The 23412-nt window shown below is 42.1% G+C and overlaps 1 protein-coding gene across 1 annotated transcript in view; it reads right to left on the reverse strand.

Annotated features, from left to right (window-relative positions):
- Positions 1–573: 573 nt before the first annotated feature.
- LOC308298961 (growth hormone receptor-like) overlaps positions 574–23412 on the reverse strand; it is a 28051-nt gene continuing 5212 nt past the window's right edge. The window contains exons 2-10 of the mRNA XM_080742673.1: positions 19556–19646; positions 12049–12184; positions 8953–9122; positions 7782–7960; positions 5347–5491; positions 4181–4271; positions 3488–3557; positions 2812–3222; positions 574–2364 (exon numbers count right to left, since the gene is read on the reverse strand). Of these exons, the coding sequence (XP_080598799.1) occupies positions 1894–2364; positions 2812–3222; positions 3488–3557; positions 4181–4271; positions 5347–5491; positions 7782–7960; positions 8953–9122; positions 12049–12184; positions 19556–19646 (1764 nt within the window). The 3' untranslated portion in view covers positions 574–1893. The remainder of the gene's footprint in view (positions 2365–2811; positions 3223–3487; positions 3558–4180; positions 4272–5346; positions 5492–7781; positions 7961–8952; positions 9123–12048; positions 12185–19555; positions 19647–23412) is intronic.

The following is a 23412-nucleotide window of genomic DNA, read 5'->3' on the forward strand; positions in this document are numbered from 1 at the left end:
CCCCTGGAACTCCCTCGAGGACCCCTGGGGGTCCCCGGACCCCACTTTGAGAACCAATGCATTAAGCCATATATAAAATGCTGACAAGCTTTTGTAGCCTATTGTTGCCTCTTTTCTTCTATGGCTCATCAGGGGTTGCCATAGCAGATCATCTGTTTCCATCTGTTTCTTGTCGTCAAGGTAATAAAAAAGCAAACTAAAATAATACAATAATCAGGCAATTAAATGATTTTAGGTGAAAGGTAAACTTAAACAAGTTATATCCTCAGGGTTAGAATGCAGAGGTCAAATATAGCCTACTCACAGGGATCAATAAAGACAACAATAAGATTAGTCACATTGGCAGATGATTTGTATCCTCTACAGATAGGCCCACTCTGGTTACCAACCAACCCAACTTGTTTAATAAATATATTTTTTATTTGTGGGGAATAGTTAAAGGAGCTGGTGTATATGTTTTATGTGTAATATTAAATCTTTAGTAGTCAGTCATAAATTACCACAAGAGGGCACCATTTTTTATGTGCTTCAATTTTAATTGCCCATCTTTTACAACTTCCAAGTTCAGCCGCTCTCAATTGTCTGTGCGCAAACAGGAGTGTTTCCCCATGGAGGGGTCCAGGGGGTCCCAAGTAAATGGCTGATAGGTAATCATCAACATTTGCACTGGTAATATCTATACAACTGTATAAATGACAGACCATATCAGACAAAGTAAAAAGATTACACCTAGAAAACAAAGTGTATTTGTGCAACCAGCACAATGTGCAACCAGCACAATCTGATTCATTACACAGGGGGATAGATAATAAGTATGAAAGTGGTTTATTTGTAACACAATTGTCATACAAATGTAATACAAGGACTGTACAAATTCAATATTCATCTCTCATTCATCTCTCAGGCAAGTTTTAAGCTTATTATATACATTGCATGCACCATTAGCTTGAAGAAAAAGAAACGGTTGTTGGCTTTGTATGTGCGCACACAGCACACACACACAGATAACATTGACTGATTAAGCATTTCAAATACCAGTTCTGCAACATTGCAGAGTCAACACACATTTGTCAAAGTCAGCTCTATAACCTCACAGTTGAGAACAATGATGTAAACAACACAGTGCTAAATAGCACCAAGTAAGACAAGCCCCAAACTGTATAGGCTACATTAAGTTCCTCTCACACCCAAACATGCTTAATTTGACCAAAAACCCAACTATAACAACCACAACAATTAATATACACTTAATAAAAGGTTCCTGTGTAAAAGGGCTCCGTTTCAAATCTAGCATTATCTGTCAATACCAAAATAACTTTTGGTATTGATATCGACTTAGAAACTGAAAAACATCAACTTGTCACAGTGGCACACGTTGTCAGCGTGTAGATAGATCTGTTCTTGTCGGCAGAGTGACACTGTCGCACTACATGTACGTGAGCTTATCTCTCTTTTGGCACTCGGAGAGAGCCTCATCATACCTCGTCTCTCCCTTCTTGTCCGTCTTCTGTAAGCTATCCATCCGGTTAGCAGTGGCGGTGAAGTCAGAGGAGGTAGAGGTGGTGGGAGGTCGCCCCGCAGAGGGTCCCCCTTCTATTTTAAGAGGAATGACATTGGACACTTCATGTCACAATCCACCTAGCAGTCACACTGTGTTCCCTATTCCAGTGGTTTTCAAAGTGGGGCCATTGGGACCTTGGGCGTCCAACAAACTTTGAGACGTTTGTGCCAAGATGTAGGCCAAATCTAGGCCAGATGTAGGCCACGCTTCAGCTTACTTTAGGGGCCGGACATTCTTTGGGAACCGGACAAAGCCCCGCTCAAAAGTTGGAGAACCGCTGCTCTATTCGACCCCCCCAGGATAAGCCTGACTATCCACATTGCCTCACTGACCTACGGTGTCACGTTTCCCAAAAGGTCAGGCGTCAGGTAACCCTCCGGTGTGGGCATGGCTTTCGGCATGACCAGCTGAGGAGGCCCAGAGGTCAGGTTGGGTGTCAGTAGGAGACTGTTCTGCGTGTTCACGCCCTCCACCACAGTGTAGACGGGGGCGGGGGGAAGCGGGGGCACGGAGTCCAAACCCGACTCCAGATAAGGAGGCTGGTAGTCCCCGAAGGCTTGAGACGCCACCGAACCCGCGTCTTCCCTCCGGAAGGGTCCGCCGGCTTCCCCCGCGGACAGTCTGGCGTTCATCTTCCCCACGTCCAGCTCCGAGGTGTAACCTGACGCATTTGTATTTACCAGATGGAAACCTTTCTTCATGTGTTCTTTCTCCATCTTCATTTTCCCTTTGTCAGCGTCGTCCGCCTCGCTCTCGTCCTCGTGTGCCAGCAGCACCTCGCCAGACGATTTCACCTCGCTCACCTGCAGGGACGTGCAGAGAATGTTAGAGAGGCAGGGGCTGACATTTTGAAATGGGCCTTTTGGTGAAAATATTGAACATAGAGACGTCCGAGTCCAAGCTCACAACGCTGCGACGCGTTGTGAGCTTGGAGGTCGGCTATTTTCGGCACTGGATACCACACTAAACTAAGCATAATCAAGTTAATACTGGAGATGTGGCGTATATACTGTATGTCATGGGTTTCGCGAGGGCATTCTTTCAACATCAGATGCTGCATTCAAGTTCAGGAGAGTTTGGACAAGGCAATTATCTTGAACGCTGCCTTCAGGTATGGCATGGGAAGAGGGCATTTGCATTTCTTTCACCATAATGAAAACTGCATTCATGGTCTGGAGAGGGCACTTTTTACAGACGGATAAAAGGGCAAGGGCCCCCTTTGATGTCTATGTGTGCACGTGCCTGCTCACCTGGGTATAAAGCTCCTCTTTGCCAGGAACGGCCACCAGGGGGCAGTCCCCAGAGGCGGGGTTCTGGGCCGGGGTGCTCGGGTCTCTGACCAGGGAAGAGTGTTCCTGGCTGGACCTGCGATGTGAGAGAAGCGAGTGAAAGGGCAAGGTTTCCGCGTCGCAGCAGGGGATGTCTGGGTCACAGCAGCTGGCGCGGCCCGAGTCGTCGTCGCGGAAGCCAATGGACAGGGGCGAGCGGCCGGAGGACGGCGAGCGGTCCACGAGACAGTCGGTGTCCATGTCTGTGAGCCTGTCGTTGGGCTCCTCCATGTCCAGCTCGATGAACTCCACCCAGTGGTCGTTGTTGTACAACTCCGGCCTCAAGTCGGGGTGGTCACCCAGGATCGAGGTCAACTCTACCAACTTGCCTTTCTGTAAGAAAAGAATATACATTTACAATTATCATCTCTGAAAATTGGCCACGTTTGTGCTCAAATGACCAGAGCGCCACACACACACACACACACACACACACACACACACACACACACACACACACACACACACACACACACACACACACACACACACACACACACACACACACACACACACACACACACACACACACACACACACACACACACACACACACACACACAGTAAATGCATGGAATTTATATAGTCTGTATAATACCTTGAGCAGTTCTGGGTCAATTCCTCTGATTTTAGGTCCAGGAATCGGAGGCAAAAGAATAACCATCAACCTGGGGAGACAGAGTTATATTTACACATTTAGGCCTACACTTTTTCCTTGTACGACATTTATGTGTGCCAAAGTATGCCTTTAATAACTTTACGAAGCAAATAAACCAATATTAATGAAATATGTCTGAGAAATATTTGGGGTGGCAGTGGCTCAGGGGTAGAGTGGATGGAGAATCGCAAGGTTCCCAGTTCGATCCCGGGCTCCCCCAGAGTAAGTGTCGAAGTGTCCTTGAGCAAGACTCTGAACCCCTAATTGCTCCCGATGTGCTGGTTGGTACCTTGCATGGTTTCCTCTGCCATCGGTGTATGAATGTGTGTGTGAATGGGTAAATGAATGTGTGTGTAAATGTAATGCACAATCTATGTAAAGTCCATATTGAAAATAATATTGATCTTTTGCCGAAGGCTATGAGATGCTATGGCTATGTCAACTACGGGATAATAACATTTCTTATTAAAGAAGCATACAGAACACGAAGAGAAGAAGCAATTCACAATGTGGTGAATTAACTGTGTGATTTTCTGCATTTCTGTTATACTTTAATATTGTCAGAATCTCTTTTCTATCCTCATCAGTACTTGCACAGAGATACATTGGGTGTCAACAATAGAAATGTCTTACTTTTGTTGCTGGGAGACAACGATCAGCATAAGGATGCCCACTAAACACAAGGCAGCAAAGACCAGCAAGATCGCCACAGGAAATCCAGGCACTGGGGTTAAAATACAACCACGTGACACACACGCACACGCGCACACGACACACACACACACACACACACACACACACACACACACACACACACACACACACATACGCGTTGACAAGGGTTTTCACGTTTCCTAGCAACTCGTTGCATTTTTAAACCATCTACAACATATCATAATGGCTAGACAATCAGACAATCTTGAAAGGAACACAGTAAAACCCTCTTTATAACTCTGAGTGTACAAACAGACCTACAATAGTTCTCTGTTTAAAAGTTAAAGCTCTGTTTAGAAAGTAATCACTGCTAGACTGTGTGTCTGTCTCAGTAATACTGTAGGTCAGGGGTCTTCCGACGTTTTCAGGCCAAGGACCCCTTAGTTGAGAGAGAGATGAAGCAGGGACCCCCACAACCTGTTCATAGATTCCATATAGTGTCATCGTTTGACAGCACAATCATCAGTGTATTTTGGAATCGTGTCAATTTGTGTTTTCAGATATTTAACCACTTGAACCATCAATACTTAAAAAACTCAACCTTTCACTCTGTACTTAGTCTGCTCTTTTTCCCCTCTACACCAAAGCTCTTTGCCAAAAATAGCCGATCTACAAGCTCACAACGATCCTTCTAAGATTTTATGAAAAACCTATGTTTCTATGTCAGCAATCTGGCCAGCCATCGTCAAAGAAAAGGTCCTTTTCACTTAAATGGAGCTCAGTTAGTCTGTTCTTGAGAGACTACTATGTCAGTGGTTCTCAAACCTTTTCATGTGAAGGACCCCGAAAATGATATTTATTTGGCCACGGACCCCCATCTCAAAATATTTAGTTCCAGGGACCACCCAAAAGCAACATTTGAGTTATAAACGTTCGCTTTGAAAATACATAATATATTCAAAGATTTGCACACATTTTCACGACTTCTTCCAAAAATAGCAGATCTACGAGCTTGCAGCCGCGCTGTGAGCTTGTATATCTGCCATTTTTCACTGGTTAAAGCGTTCAATAATTCTAGGCCTAAATGGGTTGAATGAATACTGAGGGGTTTGCTGTGATATGCTGTGTACTGTAAAGTAGTTCACCTCTAGAAGGGATGCTGATGAATATGGACTCGCTGAAACCCCCAAAGTGTTTGTTGGCCAGCGTCTTGCATCTCACCCTGACCTCGTGGCTCACGTTGGTCTCAAGGCCATAAATCGTACGCTGTGTCGTTTTCTCAAGGTCAGCCTGAGGGAGTAGAAAACAAGAGTTCTCATATCACTCTGGGAAATCCTTGACACTCGGATTACCAACAACAAGGACACATACCGTAGGGTAAACAACGCGTTTCCCCTTTACATTCCCATGTGACATATTTTATTCAAGAACTCTCAGCAAAGAACAGCTAAACATGTTTTTTTCATGCATTTCAAAGCAAAATGGTTGGGTATAAATGTTGCTTGATTTGTAAATATTATGATCTGTATGTACAATAATGTCAAGTAAATCGAGTGAACAATGCCTTGTAAAATACACCGGGTTAGAATAAAAATAACTCAAACAACTCAAACAAGGACTGCTGTTTAAATGAATAGTTAATAAGAATTCTTATGTCTAATTTACCTTTATTTGACTAAGTTAATTGGGTTCTTATTTACATGCTGTATGATGATCTGGGTTGTCTGCAAACCTGCAGGCTAGGGTTGTCACAATTATTACATAATCATCTAATCGCAATTATTTGAGGTAATTGCAATTATTTTGCATAATCGTTTCCATGTTGAGAAATGTTAATATAGTTACAAACACTTTCAAAAAGTAGTGGAAATAGCAGATCTACAAGCGATGCGACACGTTGTGAGCTTGTAGATCGGATATTTCCACTATCATTGTTCTTTTTTAAGTATAGAATTGTCAAATATGTCAGTAATTTCTTTGTATATTTAGGTTATGTGTCATATCTGCCATGTGCAACTTCAAAGCCTAAAAGCCAAACAGAAATGTAATTGTCAACGACAAATACACAATGAAATCGTTAATCGCAATTATTTGAGTGACAATTAATCGTCATGTAAAATGTCATAATCGTGACAGCCCTACTGCAGGTACAGTAAACACTGATGTGACGATGAGTGCTTGCCCTACGAAAGTTATCTTTCACTGAAAAAGAAAAGATCAACAAAAGCAAACAACCTTTATCTTTACCTGGAAAAAAAGACCCACAAAAGTCAATAAAAGCGAAGCTGTAGTAATGCAGACCTGGGGTTATGTGGGTGTTCTGCGAGGTTTACCATATCGATGTAGTGTAGTAGTATAATCGTTGAATGAATATGTTTAAATATATTATTGTATTTCATGTGAATTTCTTCAATGTAGGATCTTACACCTTTTTTTTACGGTGCTTATCGCTCCAATACGTGACTTTGTGTGTACGTGCATGAGGGGAAAATAAGTATTTGATTTCTCCATTACAATTCATTTTTTGGGGGCTTTTTATGCCTTTATTGACCAAGGGAGGTCCAGTAGACTGACAGGAGATGGGGAGTGACATGCGGTAAACGTCGTCCGGATCGGGAATTAAGCAGGCAACGCCGCGGCAACCATGTCTATGTGGCAGTGCCTATGTGGTATACGCCTTGACCAGTAGGCCACCGGACGCCCCGATTTCTCCATTACATAGAATGGAGAGGTCTGCAATTTTCCCTTTTCTGATTAGACAATATCATGGATTTGAGGATTGGTCAAGCTCTCTCTCTCTCTCTCTCTCTCTCTCCCTCCCCCTCTCTCTCTCTCTCGCTGCTGTTAATTTAGTTAGATTTGCACTTGATCTCTGCAATGTCTAATCTGACTTTGAATGTTTAAGCAACAGATATGTTTCCTAGTTGCAGTTTGCTTTGGTACAAGAGACACCAGAGTTTATCTGGGTGCAAAGGAACCAAAAGCACACAACGACCTTTTGACAGTTTCACAGAATGTGTGCGTATCAACAAATGATAAGCACATCAGCCACACAAACGCACACGTTCTGCGTTCTGAGCCAACTCTCTCCCCCATGAAAAAAAATTACTGTAGCACATGGGAAGTTAAAGCCTTTTTATTGCAGCTGCAGAACAGCGCTTCAACGGTAATAAACTTAATCAGAGTCAAAGAGACTGAAAATAGAGAAGCTGTACAACATGGAGCGTTGGCCATTGTGTTGCGAGTTAGCCTGAACCAATCAAATAAGTAACTAATAATAAAATACGTCAGTTCGGTCTCATTGAAACAAATGTATTTTAAATTTGATTTCATCGTCGCTCACGACAGTGCGAATGGGCTGTAACGTGTAAAAAAATAGGTTTTATGGTTATGATTCACCAGGATCCTGGATGGCTTGATGGCTTAAAATAATTGATATAAATATTTTTGTAAGAATCTCTATTGGAAAAATGAATGGACGATTCTTTTGTGGCACCAGAAAACCACGCCCGCCGCTATGCCCTATAGCTGATGCTAGTAGTCATGGTGGCCAACACACATGGCAAATCAAATCACCCACCACTGTCCAGCGTGTGGCGTTGACCCCGCGGTGCTGGACCTGGTACTCCAGGGTTATCCAGCCCATCTGCACGTCGGCAGACTCCGGGGGCTTCCAGTTCACCATGATGTCAAAGAGAGAACCAGTCAGGCTCACATCCAGCAAGGTCCAGTTCAACCCCACCGGAGGATCCGGCCGCACTAGAAGGACCAATAGATACATACTAGTTATAACGAGAAAGTGAAAGGTATGGTGTGCGCGACATCAAATGTGAGCTTAACATAATCATATTCAAGGGCTTTTGGAGAGAAATGAATTTCGGTTTCGGTCAAGAATTTTCCATTTGGTCCTTAAAAAAACGCCGCTTATCAATTTGTTAGTTAATCGATAGATAAGGTTATCAACTATCAATTAATGAATGAATCGATAATTTGCATCCCTACTCAAGATCTACCAGCTGACAAAGTGTCACAATGTGTTGAGAGCTTGCAGACTTGATATTTTCACTATATTTGGGAAATTTTTACATTTTGTGACTTAATTTATTTCAAAATGTTTGAATGCATTTGCCCAAAATAGAGATCCCACTTCCCACTACAAGCAAAGTTGTAATTTACATTTTATGCATTCCAGGTGAACTTTAAGGGTTTTTCTGTTTCTGTTTTGAACCGATTCATTGCCATACATTTCTTTTTTTTTTTAAGGTTTTTTATCCCACGTTTTTTTCTCACCCGGTGACTACCTAACGTAACCTGTAGTCCTGGTTTCCGCTCTCCCCCTGCCGCGCTACTGCATGTTTTTGTGTGAGGGCCTATGCCCAAGGAGACACGGGGAGAACATGCAAACTCACCACAGAAAGGCCCTATCGCCAACCCCACCTAGGGTGTGGGCGCTGATGACGCGGGTGGAGGAACACGCCCCCAGTGCCCACAGCTTCCCCCGGCGGGAATCGAACCCAGGACCTTCGAGCTGTGAAGCGAAGTGCTAACCACTGCACCACCGTGCCCCTTTCATTGTCATACATTTACATATATTTCATCATAAGTTACTGCGGTCGCTGCTTAGTGCTAGATGAAAACAACGGGGGCAATTCGGTGACTGGGTAAGCTTTACAGTGGTTCGTGGTTCAGGATATAAACAACTCAACAGCAACAAACCGAGCAGTCACTGTGGCCGCGTCACGCTTGCTCACCAATGTCTTCAATCGTCAGGAAATAACTCTCATCGTACAGGACGGCCTCGTCTTGTGAACGGAGCTGGAAGAAGTATTTTGTCCAAGTGGCTGTGTGGTTCTCATTGAAGAAGCACTCGTGGGGCCGGTCAGCAGCATAGTCAGGACATTCAGACCATCCAGAAGTTTTCCTGAAAGGGCAGGGAAGACAAACATGGTCTAAAAACGGTGGTCCTCAAACATTTTCATGTCAAGGCCCCCCCCCCCCCCCCCCATGTGTTTATGTACAGTATTTGGCTGGGGACGCTATCTGAAAGGATTTTGTGCCAACATTTGTGAAAAGATTTTCACAATTCTTCAGGGTTAGTTTTGTTGTATGTACTTGGATTTTGTGCCAGGGAACTCCATAGGAGAATATAGTAGTCCCTATTCTGGCTGCTAAAATAGCCCATCTACAAGGTCACAGTGCGTTGCAAAATGCGAGCTTCTAGATGGGCCACAACGACAGAGCTTGTAGATAGCCAAAACGCGACGCGTTGTGAGCTTGTAGATCGGCAATTTTCAAGTAGCCTAGGTATAAAATAGGGCTAAAGTCGTTAATGGATGTTTTATAATATAATGTATATCTGCAAAGTAATTTGTAACTAAAGTTTTCAAATAATTGTATTGTATTAAAAGTACAATATATATGTAATGGAGTAGAAGTAAAAGTATTGGAAATTGGAAATACTCAAGTAAAGTACAAATAACTAAAATTGTACAGTACTTAAAGGAGTAGTTCACCACTTTTCAACCTGTCTTCATATAATAGGTCCTCACTAATGTTCATAATAAAATAGCACAATTTTTTTCTATTCAGTCTGGGTCTCATAGGAGAGCTGTCAAATCCTTCCTACCGGTGACATCATCGTTTGACAATTTTTTTTAAAATAATATTTTATTTTTATTATCACGAGAACAATGGCTTCCACTTTAACATTGCAACTTTGTCAGGAATAGAAAGCCTGCAGTTTCTATTAGCTTGCATTTCCCATTGATGATGTCACCGGTAGGAAGGATTTGACCCACCCACAGCTCTCCGATGAGACCCAAACTGAGTAGAAAGAAATTGTGATATTTTATCATGAACATTAGTGAGGACCTATTATATGGAGATAGGTTGAAAAGTGGTGGAGTGCCCCTTTAAGTAAATGTACTTAGTTACTTTAGACCACTGTTATTGTATATGTCAGTCATTTCTTTGTATATTTAGGCTATTTGTCATATCTGCCCTGTGCAACTTCAAAGCCTAAATAAATTGTAACAGCCCTACTTGTAGAAGAGATTTGGTGAGGGGAAAAAGGAGGGTCCTAGTATAGATTCCTGGGGGATTCTGGTCAACGACGTATGTTGGGTAATGGATTACTGCAAAGAATTCATCATTACCAATTTCATAAGCAGAAACCCAGCTCTCCTATTAGTGGCTTTTGATCAAATTAAGACCTCCCAGACATATTTACCCATTGGACTGGCTCCTGTACATTTCCTCTTGTGCAGCTGTGACCACTGTTAGATAAGTCTTAATCTCAACAATGCACACACTTGTATTGCAAAAGCAGTTAACTGCTGGAATCCTACAATCGTTCATGTGTACTAAATCTGCTCAGTTGTTGTTGGGAACAAAGTTTTATATACAGTATATACTGTATACATTTTTTCAATGTCTATTCCAGGAGTCTTCAACGTTTTCAGGCCAAGGACCCCTTAGTTGAGAGAGAGATGAAGCAGGGACCCCCACAACCTCTTCATTGATTTCCATATTTAATTGTTTCACAGCACAATCATCAGTGTATTTTGGATTCATGACAATTTGTGTTTTCAGATATTTAACCACTTGAACCGTCAACACTTAATAAACTTGACCTTTCACTCTGTACTTGGTCTGCTCTTTTTCCCTCCTCACCAAACCTCTTTGCTAAAAAATAGCCAATCTACAAGCTCACAGCGGCATTGTAGATCTTGTAGATCTGCTATTTTTTGTTCTCAGAATATGGACACTAGGGTTCAAGTGGTTAATATAAAAAATAACTTTCTATCACTCAAAGATTTGGAGGACCCCCTGTAGTAACTCTGAGGACCCCCTAGGGGTCCCGGACCCTCTGTTGAAGACCCATGGTCTATTCCATTTCAGTTAGAGACTGAGGAAAAAGAAAATTGCACATGCATGTATCACTCATACGGACACTCATACAGAGTATTACAGACATATAACTATTTCAAATATGTGCATTTGAAACAGGCCTATGTTCACGGCACGGTCAAAGCTCAAGCCCTATAGAACAGTGTTTGTATTTATGTGTACATGTATAATATGAACCTACAAAAGTATACCAATCAAAGGACACTACAGTACATTAAACAGTCCGCGGGGTGGCTCTCTGTAGCAGAGAATAGACAAACAATTAAAATGGCACTGCAGTAAAATATCTATTCACGAACTGAACACTGCGTGGCCTGATTTACACCCTGTAGGCCTGCGCCAGTATCTTTCTACTGATAGCTAAAGATTGGACAGGGAGGCCACGCCATTATTATTAGACTTTATGCCTTGTTTTGGTAGCTTTGTGTCCTGAAAATAGAGAAAGAATTCTGCAGCAATGAACTATGGACACCGATAATCTTAGTTAGGCTGCAGCGAAGTAACAAGAACATTAAAAACAGTGCTTTCCTAACATCTTTGAAAACAAAAGTGTTTGCTCGAGTCCTAGTAAATTGTCTTTCAAAATATGCAATTGTATATCGTCACTGTCGGGCAGAAACCTCGTATCTCCAAGTTTCAAATTTGTATGTTTTTTTCGTAAAGCAAAGCCCTGCTTCATCATACAAGACCGTCGCACAAAAGTAGTGAAAACAGCAGATCTACAAGCACACAACGCCTCGCGGTGCGAGGCGTTGTGTGCTTGTAGATCGGCTGTTTTCACTAGTTTAGTTCATTTTTTAAATGATAAATACGAAATGAACGGTTTTGGACATACAAGGTTTCCACCCGACAACGACGATATACAATAAATTCATATTTAAATTTGATATCATATTGAAAAATCTTTCTATCACTAAAGGCTACTTGATTAGGCTCACTCTTTGGCCATGTAGAATAACCGGAGATTGCCTGGCTCTGAGAGGTTCTGGAATGTTCCCACATTCCAGCTGCAACGGAAAGTCTCCATGTTGGTGGAGAGACAGCCTGTGAGGTGGGGGAGCTTCTGTGGGACAGCTGTAATGAGATATGGAAAGATGAGGGAGGGGGAAAGGGGGGGGGAGAGAGAGAGAGAGAGAGAGAGAGAGAGAGAGAGAGAGAGAGAGAGAGAGAGAGAGAGAGAGAGAATTGTCATTTGTTGACAAAGGTTCATGCTTACTCTGCTTAATTCATTCATAACGGGTACACATTGTGTATCATTATTTTATGCTTTAACTAATGAAAAATAGCAGATATACAAGCTCACAGCGCGGCACCGAGTGCCGCGCTGCGAGCTTGTAGATCTGCTATTTTTGAAAAATCGTGAAAATTAGAATTTTAACCCGATTCTATAAGTTTCTTTTGAATCCTTCTGAGGTTTTTTTGAAAAACCTATGTTTCTATGTCAGCAATCTGGCCAGCCATCGTCAAAGAAAAGGTACTTTTCACTTAACTGGAGCTCAGTTAGTCTGTTCTTGAGAGACTACTATGTCAGTGGTTCTCAAACCTTTTCATGTGAAGGAAGGACCCCCAAAATTATATTTATTTGGCCACGGACCCGCATCTCAAAATATCTAGTTCCAGGGACCCCCCAGAAGCAAAATTTGAGTTACAAACGTTCGCTTTGAAAATACATTTTGCACACCTTTTCACAACTTTTTCAAAAATAGCAGATCTACAAGCTCGCGGTGTGGCACTTGGTGCCGCGCTGTGAGCTTGTATATCTGCTATTTTTCAATAGTTAAAGCAGTCAATAATCCTAGGCCTAAATGGGTTAATTCAATCTTGCAATCTTGTAAATCGCTCTGGATTAGTGCCTAAATTGTGTAATTGTAGAGACTGAGAGACAGAGAGATTTTCTTATAAGACACTCCCTAACTAAATAACATAGCCTACTCATTTTCCTCAACTGTTGCACAGTGATATCCTTACAGGTCCACACAATACACATGTGCTGTTCACATGTTGCCACATGCACGGCACAAATCAATGTGTCTTTCTTTTGCAAGGGAGCATGCATGACGTGCACTTCAGGGCGGGAGCGGCTGGATGTAACATAACTCAAGAGAGCAGCATGGCCCGGAGGGGGCAGGCAGACACTCCGCTGCATTTTCCTGGAAGTCCCTTTCCACCCTTCACATGCACGCACGCTGCAGCCGTGCTCTCTCTGTCAACTCAACTGCCGCGGCTTTCGTGGAAACAGTTTGTTCTCAATCTGTCCTCAGGATCCCTCCTCGTAAATAGAAACCAGCCTTACTGGCTTGCACAGCACACACACGCACACACGCTCACCACGTATGCACAACTACTGTTTAAAGTCCAATTTATATGAATAAATCATTGATTTTAAAAAAACACAGAAATCTGAAAGAAATGATGTTGGCGAGCAACACCGTTGTACAACAAAGGATATATTTGGCTTGTGTGTGAGAAAGTCGTGGGTTTAAAAGCATAGCAGCCTTTTCGCTTGGGAGGCTGAATTAAAAACACAAATCGTATCTCGTTTTTCGACCGCAATATCGAGTAATGTTTAAGCTTATTGGGGAGTAGGGGACACAAAAACGAACAATAGTTTGCGCGCTCATTTTCACTGCAGCACACATACACCCAATACCCAAACAAACAGGGAGGGAGGGCAGGGTACCAAATACCGATCCATCTCCGGCAGCCAGGGTCTACTGGGAGTAGAAGGAAGGTGTCAAGTCAACCACATCGACAGCATAACCTCAGACTGGCTCAGTACCAGTGGTACATGTACAGTACTTAAGGATTGTACTTTAACAATTCTGGGGTGCTTTCCATTTTTCCAAAACTTGATACTTTTACTCCACGACATCCCAGAGGCAAATATTGCACTTACTTACTCCTTACTCCAACTTTAGTTACAAGTAGCTTTTGATTTTTATTACAACACACACATTAACCAAATGAGCCCTATTTTATAGTTCGCCTATTTTTGAGAAGGTTTACAACATATTGAAAGATTTTAGCACTTTTACTTATAATTGTAAGCATATTTCCATGCCAATAATGATGTACTTTGACTCGGGTTTACTTGTAATGATTATGGAGTATTCTTTTACATTGCGGCGTTGAGTACCAAGAACTGAGAGGACAAGATGGCTCCTCCACAGCTCTAAGGCAGCGCTTGGACATGATGAAATACCCCTGGCCTGGTTAGCAGCTCATCAGGGGTTTCAAAAGGTTAAAAATAACCTGTTTACCAGCAGATCCCCGTCTCCTTCGAGGAGCCGCGCTAAACGGAGGATTAAGAGAAAAATCAATCTGACACTTAGCTATGCTTGAGGGTTTTAATGGCACAGTTTACAGCTACACATGAGAAGTCGGCACATTTTTGCAACATGAATATCTTTGCTGTCGGGCTGAAACCTTGTATCTCCATATTTAAACTTTTAGTGTGTCGCGCAAACGTAGCCGCTACACGCTCGAGCGACGATATCCGTGTGTGAAAAAGAAAGAGGTAGATGACTCGCACATCAAGGCACATTTTGACCTATTATGATACTGTACATAATGGGTCTGAAACAGGGGTCTTCAACATTTTCAGGCCAAGGACCCCTTAGTTGAGACTGAGAGAGATGAAGCAGGGACCCCCACAACCTCTCCATAGATTCCATATAGTTTCATTGTTTGACAGCACAATCATCAGTGTATTTTGGATTCATGTCAATTTGTGTTCTCAGATATTTAACCACTTGAACCGTCAATACTTAACAAACTTGACCTTTCACTCTGTACTTAGTCTGCTCTTTTCCCCCTCTACACCAAACCTCTTTTCCGTAAATAGCCGATCTACAAGCTCACACGCAGATCCGCTATTTTTGGCTACAGTTCTCAGAATATGGACACTGGGGTTTAAGTGGTTAATATAAAAAGGATTGGAAGATTTGGAGGGCCCCCTGTAGTAATTCTGAGGACCCCCTGTTGAAGATCCCTGGTCTGAAACATGACTGACATGTTGTGCATACCAGTTTATATCCGCAGACTGAGCACTGAGTCACTGGCCAATGGCCATTGGCAAATGCACTGGCAATTTCTTTGTGTGTTTGTTTTTTTGTCAAAGTGCTTAAGTACTGTAAAGTATGTAAGTGCTGTGAGTGCGGCTGTGTTTGCCCAATGTTAGCCAAGCTTAGTTCCCTTGGGTAAACACCTGCCGACCAGCTGATGCCAGTGCGCCAAAAACACATTTTCCGATATGGAAATATCAATTTGGAATCATAATGCATTCAATTTCTGACACTATACAAGGCACCGCTTCAAGCTAATCACTCCAACCTCAATCAACATGTTTACGTCAGCCATCGTGTTGACTTTGTGTCCCAGAGCCCTGGCAAAACACTCCGTCTATTTTGGGAATAAAGAAAACAAACCATCCAAATTAATTTCCTTTTAGAAGCAATTTCTAAATGATGAAGAAGGATTTCTTTTTTAGCAGCACTCAATCAATAACCTCTAATGCTATGCTTAACATTAAAAAAGTGAATCCTACAAACCACAAAGAATACGACTAACAGCTCAACGTAAAGATGGTCCGTCACTAGTTCCGTTATGAAAAAATGTTTGCACAATGTATGGCAGAAGGTCTTCCATTAACGCCCCACCTGTGAGAGCAGAGTGTTCACAAAGAGGGTGAATGGGTATTTATAGAGTAGAGTGCTTGGTTGGTCTCCATCAATCAGTGTTTTTTTCCTCACAGGGAAAAGCCTCCTTCTATGCTGTACATTTTTAGAGAAGCCATTTCCTCCCTTGGTAGAAGAAGGCCAGACCCCTCACATCCGTGGGTTCAGGACAGAATGTTTGCTTATCCTAATAGCAGAGAACCACATGTACTGTAACTGATTAGATCATCTAGAAAGTTTACGCCATCAGAAGGCACAGTAATAGAGCATTGATGCAACTGAATATAGTCACTGCTTGGCTGTTGGATACTAATGGATCCAGTATAGTTACAGTATTATTTAGTCACAATCTTTTCATCGGCTAAATGTTTATACAAATCCCACGGACACACTTTCCAACCTAGGATTCCTATCTTGGGCCTGCACTAGGCAGTCCGTCCTCTAGTCACTAGAGGATGGACTGCCCCACCCCCAGCTATTCATTCAAATGAAAGTTCCTCAGTGGTGTTTGAAGCACCCTGGGAGTCTGCCGGAACCTCCGGAAGTACCCCAAATAACGAGTTGGCCTCAATATTGAGGCCAATAGCTAACGTTTCAGATTATAGAATCTTGTGCAATACAGCATTTTAAATGCGGAAGTGTTGCTATCCCAGATGTTACCACCAGGCTACTGCCGGTTCACTGCTCTACCGTGCTTCGGGGGGTACGATACGATTATCCTGAGTGTTTTTTATCACGATAAACGATAACAACACTTATCGTCCCATCCTTAATGGAGATACAAGGTTTCTGCCTGACATGGACAATATGGAACAGTGAAATGCCTCACCACCAGTACTGGCCCTGGCTGGATGTGTATGTCAGCTAGTCAGTCTTGGTGAGTCTAAAAGCACAAGAGACATGTGACGTGTATGAGAGAGAAATAAATTACCCCACTTCCATGAATGAATCATTCTCTTGTGGTTAAATTAGCTAGCTTCTGGTTCTCCTGGACAATTCAATTCTCGTTGCTAGTAAACCACAACTGGCTGAAGCACCGATTGATTCCGGCAAACATTGATTTCTGTGAACAATCTGGCACAGATTTGTGGGCTTTCGCTCCAGGAGTTTCAATGTGGTGTGAAGACGGGCTCAAACGATGTGGGCTTGTGATGACCACATAAAACTGTGAGGATAGACAATTACACAGACCTTTATTGATACCCAGGGGGAAATTCAAGTGTTGTAGCAGCAACAACAGTAAGCGTGAAAAACAGGATAGGTATTAGGTCAAAGTAGAGAGATACAAACAGGATTAAAGAATACAACGAGTAAAATAAAAATAAGTCTGACCCCAGCCTTCTGCACTTGGTCTGACTGGGTTAAGATAATGTTGTCTATTTTCTATTATTTAAAGTTGTACCATGTAACTTTTTTTATAAAACAAATCTTAAAATGGTCCTAGCTGTTAAATCGCTAAAGTTTTAGAACCCCCACTCCGTTATTTTCAGCTTCTAAAGCCTTCTCTTTATATGTTTTCTATGATCCCTGCCCGGGACCGGTTTTCGCGGAAAAATTGCGTCATCACACTACCGGCCAATCACAGCGAGGGTTATACACTGCCGGCCAATCACAGCGCAGAACATACACTGCCGGGCTCTCTGGTGGGTTTAGGAAACACGCCTTCAGGAAGTACACTGCAGTGTTTACACTGGAGGAGTCTAGCATGTAACTCTCCAACCGCTGCTCGTAGAAGGACACGGGAGACCTCATTGAAAGCGTCTCGGCGAGGCGAGGCGGACGCGGTGGTCTGCCGGCCCGGTCCGCGAGCGAAAAACGGACGAAAAAAGCAAACGCGACCGCGGTTTGCTATACTGCTACAGACCACCAGTTGAGCAACTTACACAGTATAGCTTTAAGCGGGGCCGGTACCTATTCGTCCGCCAAGGCAACGCGGAGACCCCACCCCTCATTTCTCACATGGCCCTCTTCTAGCGAGACCTACGGTCGCTTATCTCCCGATTAGGGAGTCTTACTGGTAATAATATACAATCTATGGCAGTGGTTCCCAAACATTTTAGCCTGTGACTCAAAAGAGAAATTATACATTTGCCCAGGACCCAAACCAGTGAAAACAGCAGATCTACAACCTCACAACACTTAGATTCATGCCATGTTGTGAGCTTGTAGATTGGCTATTGTCACTACTTCTTAAACACTAGTTTTCTCATTTCTTAGATTTATTTTATTAATGAAATTACCTTTTGGGAATGTATTTTGAAATAATAATAATCAAAAACAATAAATAAAGGAAATAAAAAATAAAAAGGTTTTTGGGAACAGTGATGGTATAATCATAAGTAATATGAGCATACAAACAAGATAGCTAAAGCAACTGGAGAGCAGAGGGTAAATGGGGGCTTCTTCAATCAGTACAGCACCAACACTGTGTTAGTGGGTTACGCAACGAGATGCGATTCAAAGCACGCACTGTGCATGTGAACCGTGCGTGTGAATTCATTGCCTCTGAACGGACCAACCTACTCTCAGTGAATGACCATGTATGCAAATAAACAGTGTGTGGCCGAGTGGTTGAAAAAGGGAGGCCTCTGAATGATTAAACAGCTTCTCATTGTTCACCAGTGTTGTGGTGCATGGCTCATGGCGCTCTAACCATTCTCCAGGATTCCTGGGAAGCCACTTCAACGAAAGCCCCTTGGCTTTCCTCTCGGCGGATTACCGTGTAGTGTTTTTGGTGTTGTGCCATCTGGGCGTGAGAAGTGGTGGCAAATAACAATAATGTTTTGACATCGTTTGCCAGCTAGTCAGTTCCCTCTGGCGATGCATTAATTCAACCACTTTAACCCTCGCGTCTCAATTAATCTGGGCATGACATTATAGGTGAAAGTAGAAGAGTTTTCAGAATAATTTGTTTTATTTTATTTTTTGGTCAAGTGGCTTTGTGGTTATAGAAACCTTCCAATGTTGTTTCCATAAAATGATTATGTTATTCAGGCAGGGAAATCATCACCAACATAAAATGTGTTGCTAAATAGCAAAATGTACTGTAAGGGCACGGTCATACTGGAATGATATTCTACCTATGTGAGAATGGATTCTGCCAATGCATTTCAATGGTAATGGAGTAGTTTTATTTTTATTTTCTTTGCAGAAATCCAGCTCCATTCCAATTGAAATGCATTGGCAGAATTCGCCCTCATAGGGTAGAATAGAAGTGCGGTGTGGCCGTGCCCTAATGTGACACTAATAACATCCCCATGCAAGAGCAATTCCACATGCAAATGTTTCATCATTTTCAGCTGTGACTGGAATTTTCTTGCCTTCCCACACTTATATGCATGTCCTGCACCAAAGCGTGTCTATGAATCCGATACACCACACTTGTTAACTTCAAGTTCCTCCATAAAGGAGTTGGCTGAATAGCATCTGGACCAAATAATAACCATCAATTATTAGTTCTAAGTAACGGTACATTGAAATTGTATACATGTACCCCTCCTCCCCAAAACACATGACACTCAGTTCGTACACACACACACACACACACACACACACACACACACACACACACACACACACACACACACACACACACACACACACACACACACACACACACACACACACACACACACACACACACACACACACAAAAACATGTTTTCTTTTTCATTCTATTGACAGATAATATGTGCATGTATTATGCCCTTTTTCAGTAAAAAACATCAGTCAGTCAGTCAATCATAATGCAATTGAATGTAAAAGGCACCTTGGTCAGAGGAAGTTTCGTGCGCTGAGATCATCCAGGTATGAATGAAGAGGAGGAACATGGTGGTGAGGCTGGTGGCCATGGTGTTCATCTGTGGAGAGAACAAACATGTGGTGAATGAACATCACTCAGTGCATTGCAGTCCATCCAACCCAGCCAGCCTGAGCCCAGCCCACCACAGCACCAATGAACAGTCCATCCAACCCAGCCAGCCTGAGCCCAGCCCACCACAGCACCAATGAACAGCTCTGGCTGACCACTCCTTCCTTCACACGGCTGGAACTTACAAACACAGCTTAATTAGCTGGACTGGACGACCCATGACACATTTTTGGGACGATCCCGATTTTGGAAAGTCTGACCTTGACCACCCATTACCAAAATAACAAACAAACAAAAAAAAGCATTTTTCTAATCAATTTGATAACGTTTAATCGTTTTATTTTGTATTTTTAATGAACACAAATAACCTTTTGAAAGATAAAACATAATCCTATCAACTGAACTTTATTTAACCCATTAAGTCCTAAAAAATACCTAAAAACTGTTTTCTGAAAGATGTATGATTTTATATCAGAAGTGCTCAACCTTTTCATGTCAAGGACCCCCAAAGATTATATGTATTTGACCGCAGACCCCCATCTGAAAATATTTTGTTCCAGGGACCAAGAGAAAGAAAGATTTGCATTACAAATGTTCGCTATACCTACGGTATACTTTCAAAGATTTGCACAACTTTTCACAATTGTTCAAAAATAGCAGATCTACAAGCTTGCAACGCTGCGCTCGGTGTCCACAGTGTGTAACTCCAGGCTCATCAAGCATGGCAACAATAACCTCAGAAATAGGAGTTAATTAATTTCACAATGGCACCTCAATTCTTTTTCCTTAATTATTCACCTTGACTTAATATTGAATTGCATCGCTCAAAGAAATATGGTGCTGTGTGCCCAATTCTGCCTAATGTGAATTAAACTCACCAACCAGGAAATGTGAAAGCAGTCAAGAGAATGTGGAACTTCTTGATAATCTACTGTATGTAATCCACACATTGAAGTCAATCAACTATCAGCATAGTTGTTAGGAAGATCACAAGTTGGCAGCGTCAAAGTCAACTCTGCACATGCATTTTTTAAGAGATGTTGGATGTATCCACAGAAATACAGTTTTCTTTTTACACTTAAATGTACAGTTTTTTGAAGAAAATAAATTGGTACAATGGCAGTAATACCCAATGATCATTGCCTACTCTCCATGTTAAACATGGACCAAACTCGGTTGCCAAACATGTTTTATCTGAGTTCATCCATCCGCAGCAAGCATATCGGCCATCAGTCACCTAGTGCTGATATGCATGTCCTCATTTCTCAGGCAACAACAAATGCCGGAGGTGGTATTCGAATGGCGCAGTGTTAAAGTGCCTTCCCAGTGCCGCCACCACAGAGGTTGTGGGTTCGAATCCACTGTGGTGCATCCGGCTTTGTAGAGCGTCTATACTAACACAATTGGTCTGTGTTCAAGGGAGGGAATCCTGGGCGGCGAGGGGGATATTTGTCACTGCACGTAATCATAAGGACCGGGGTGGCATCTGTCAGCAGGGAGTTTTGGGACGGGAGGAGTAGGACGAAGGCTCTATGTCCTCCCGGTGGGGGCTCCTCACTGGCAGGGGAGCCAGTGGGATGCAACAGCAGTGACAACACAGAAATGTCTGTGGGGATTAGTCAGTTGACATAATGACTAAATTGTGGTAAAAGTTAAACATAAATTATTTAACAAGGGTACAATACACACACAAACACACACAGCATTTATTTTGTTGAAATAAGTGTTAAATAGCTGTATAATACCAATATCGCTCTAAAGCAGGGGTCTTCAACGTTTTCAGGCCAAGGACCCCTTAGTTGAGAGAGATGAAGCAGGGACCCCCACAGCCTTTTCAGATTCCATATAGTTTCATTGTTTGACAGCACAGTCATCAGTGTATTTTGTTGGTTTAACAGGGGTCCCCCTGTCCCTCCTGGTCTATAGTAAACAGAATCGGAACTGTAACACTATAATATTGAAGAAGATGAATGGGTTCTCTGTCCTTATTGAATGTATCTGGTGTCCCACCTAAAATTTCATTATGTTTATGCAGGAGCTAAAGATACGGGAGACTCCTGGGTTCGTGCATGTGAATACTGTGCACAAGTTTGGTTCATTGCTACCTTGGGGATCTTGGGGCCATTGGGTTTGCGGTGTGTCGAAACATGTCAAAGTAAACATTTGTGCCCTGAACATGACTTCTCCCCACAGCCAATAGCACCGGGCTTTAGCCAGCTCTTGTGAAATACATCCCTTCTCCATTGTGGCACCCAGAACCTGATCCTTCTACACACATGCACGTACACAGTGAAATCCCCAGTGTTCATTCAACTACACGTGTGTAAACATGTGTACATACGGCTTATGAGTTCATAATGTGTTATATATAGGGCATCAACTAAACAGGTCAAGACTTGTGTACTTGTGTTTTTCTAGTGGGGGCAAGGGTGTTGAAGAGGATAGGGCTCAGGTGGTTCTGAGGGACCCAGATAATGTGTCTGGTCTAAATATTTTACAATTTTACAATCTTCTTTTTCCATGCAAATTAGATAGTATAAAGTAGACAGTGTTTTCTTTTTGTTTGTGTTACATACATAATACATAGAGCAACATGTAGCACACAAGATCTCTACACTCCACAAGGTCAGCATGCAACCCTTTTGAAATCAAATGCCATGTTTTCCTTTCCTAGATAGTAATGTTTTTGACAGCACATTTTGATTTAGTTTTAGTCATAGTCTTTTGAATAAAATGTCATTTAATTCTAGTCATAATTAAGTCACCTGAAAAGTTTTAGTTTTAGTAAAATTTTAATCGACTAAATATAAGATTTTAGTCGACTAAATCTACAGTTGATTTAGTCAACTGAAATATATTTTGGCGGGTCTTGATAGCATCGTAATGACTGATTTTACACTTGGTTGTGTGCTGAAAATAGCCGATCTACAAGCTCACAACGCGTCGCAGTTGTGAGCGCAACACCTGAGAGCAACCAAACATAAAATTACTCTTCTCCACACTAGTCCCTCCCTTACGTTTTAGTCTAGTTTTTATTTTGTTGACGAAATTGTCAATATATTTAGTCTTAGTTTTAGTCATCACAGCGTAGTTTTTATTTTGTTTTTGTCAGTGAAATAACGCAGTCGACAAACATTTTTCGTCAGTTTCAGTCAACAAAATCAACACTGCTAGATAGTCGGTGTGCCAACATACATTTTAATGACGCACCACCAAACATTGACATATTTTGATTGCCAGGACATTGTTATAACGCTCATTAGACTCATTAAAGCAATAACCCATCCATCTTCCCGGCTCCCTCCCCAGTCAAAGTTCAGAATTGTACTGAATGTAGAAATGTGCAGGATATAATATGCAGCAAATTAGGTGATTTAATTTGATTGAACGTTTAAAACAGTATTTGATTTTAAAATATAAATCCTCTCTCCCACACTTCTGCCAGTGTGCCAGTGAAAAACTAAAACTATTATTGAACTCAAGTCTCCATGGCATGAGAAATCAATAGAAAAGGTCATTTTGGGGGTGAACTACTCCTTTAAGACCTGAGATCTGCTATTTTTGAATAACCAACGCAAAAATCGAAATGACACAGAATGCTCCCAGTGCTAATCCTTTAATGCCAATGTGTTCATTCATGTGTTTAATTATGTTACAGCAACATGTAACTTCCAAAGCAATTTGATCATATAATTCTGCGAAATCATATGCAAGCAGTACTTAGTGAAACTAAATAGTTTTTTTATTTGTATTAA

Source organism: Nannobrachium achirus, assembly GCF_963921795.1.
Source record: "Nannobrachium achirus genome assembly, chromosome: 15".
NCBI lineage: Eukaryota > Metazoa > Chordata > Actinopteri > Myctophiformes > Myctophidae > Nannobrachium > Nannobrachium achirus.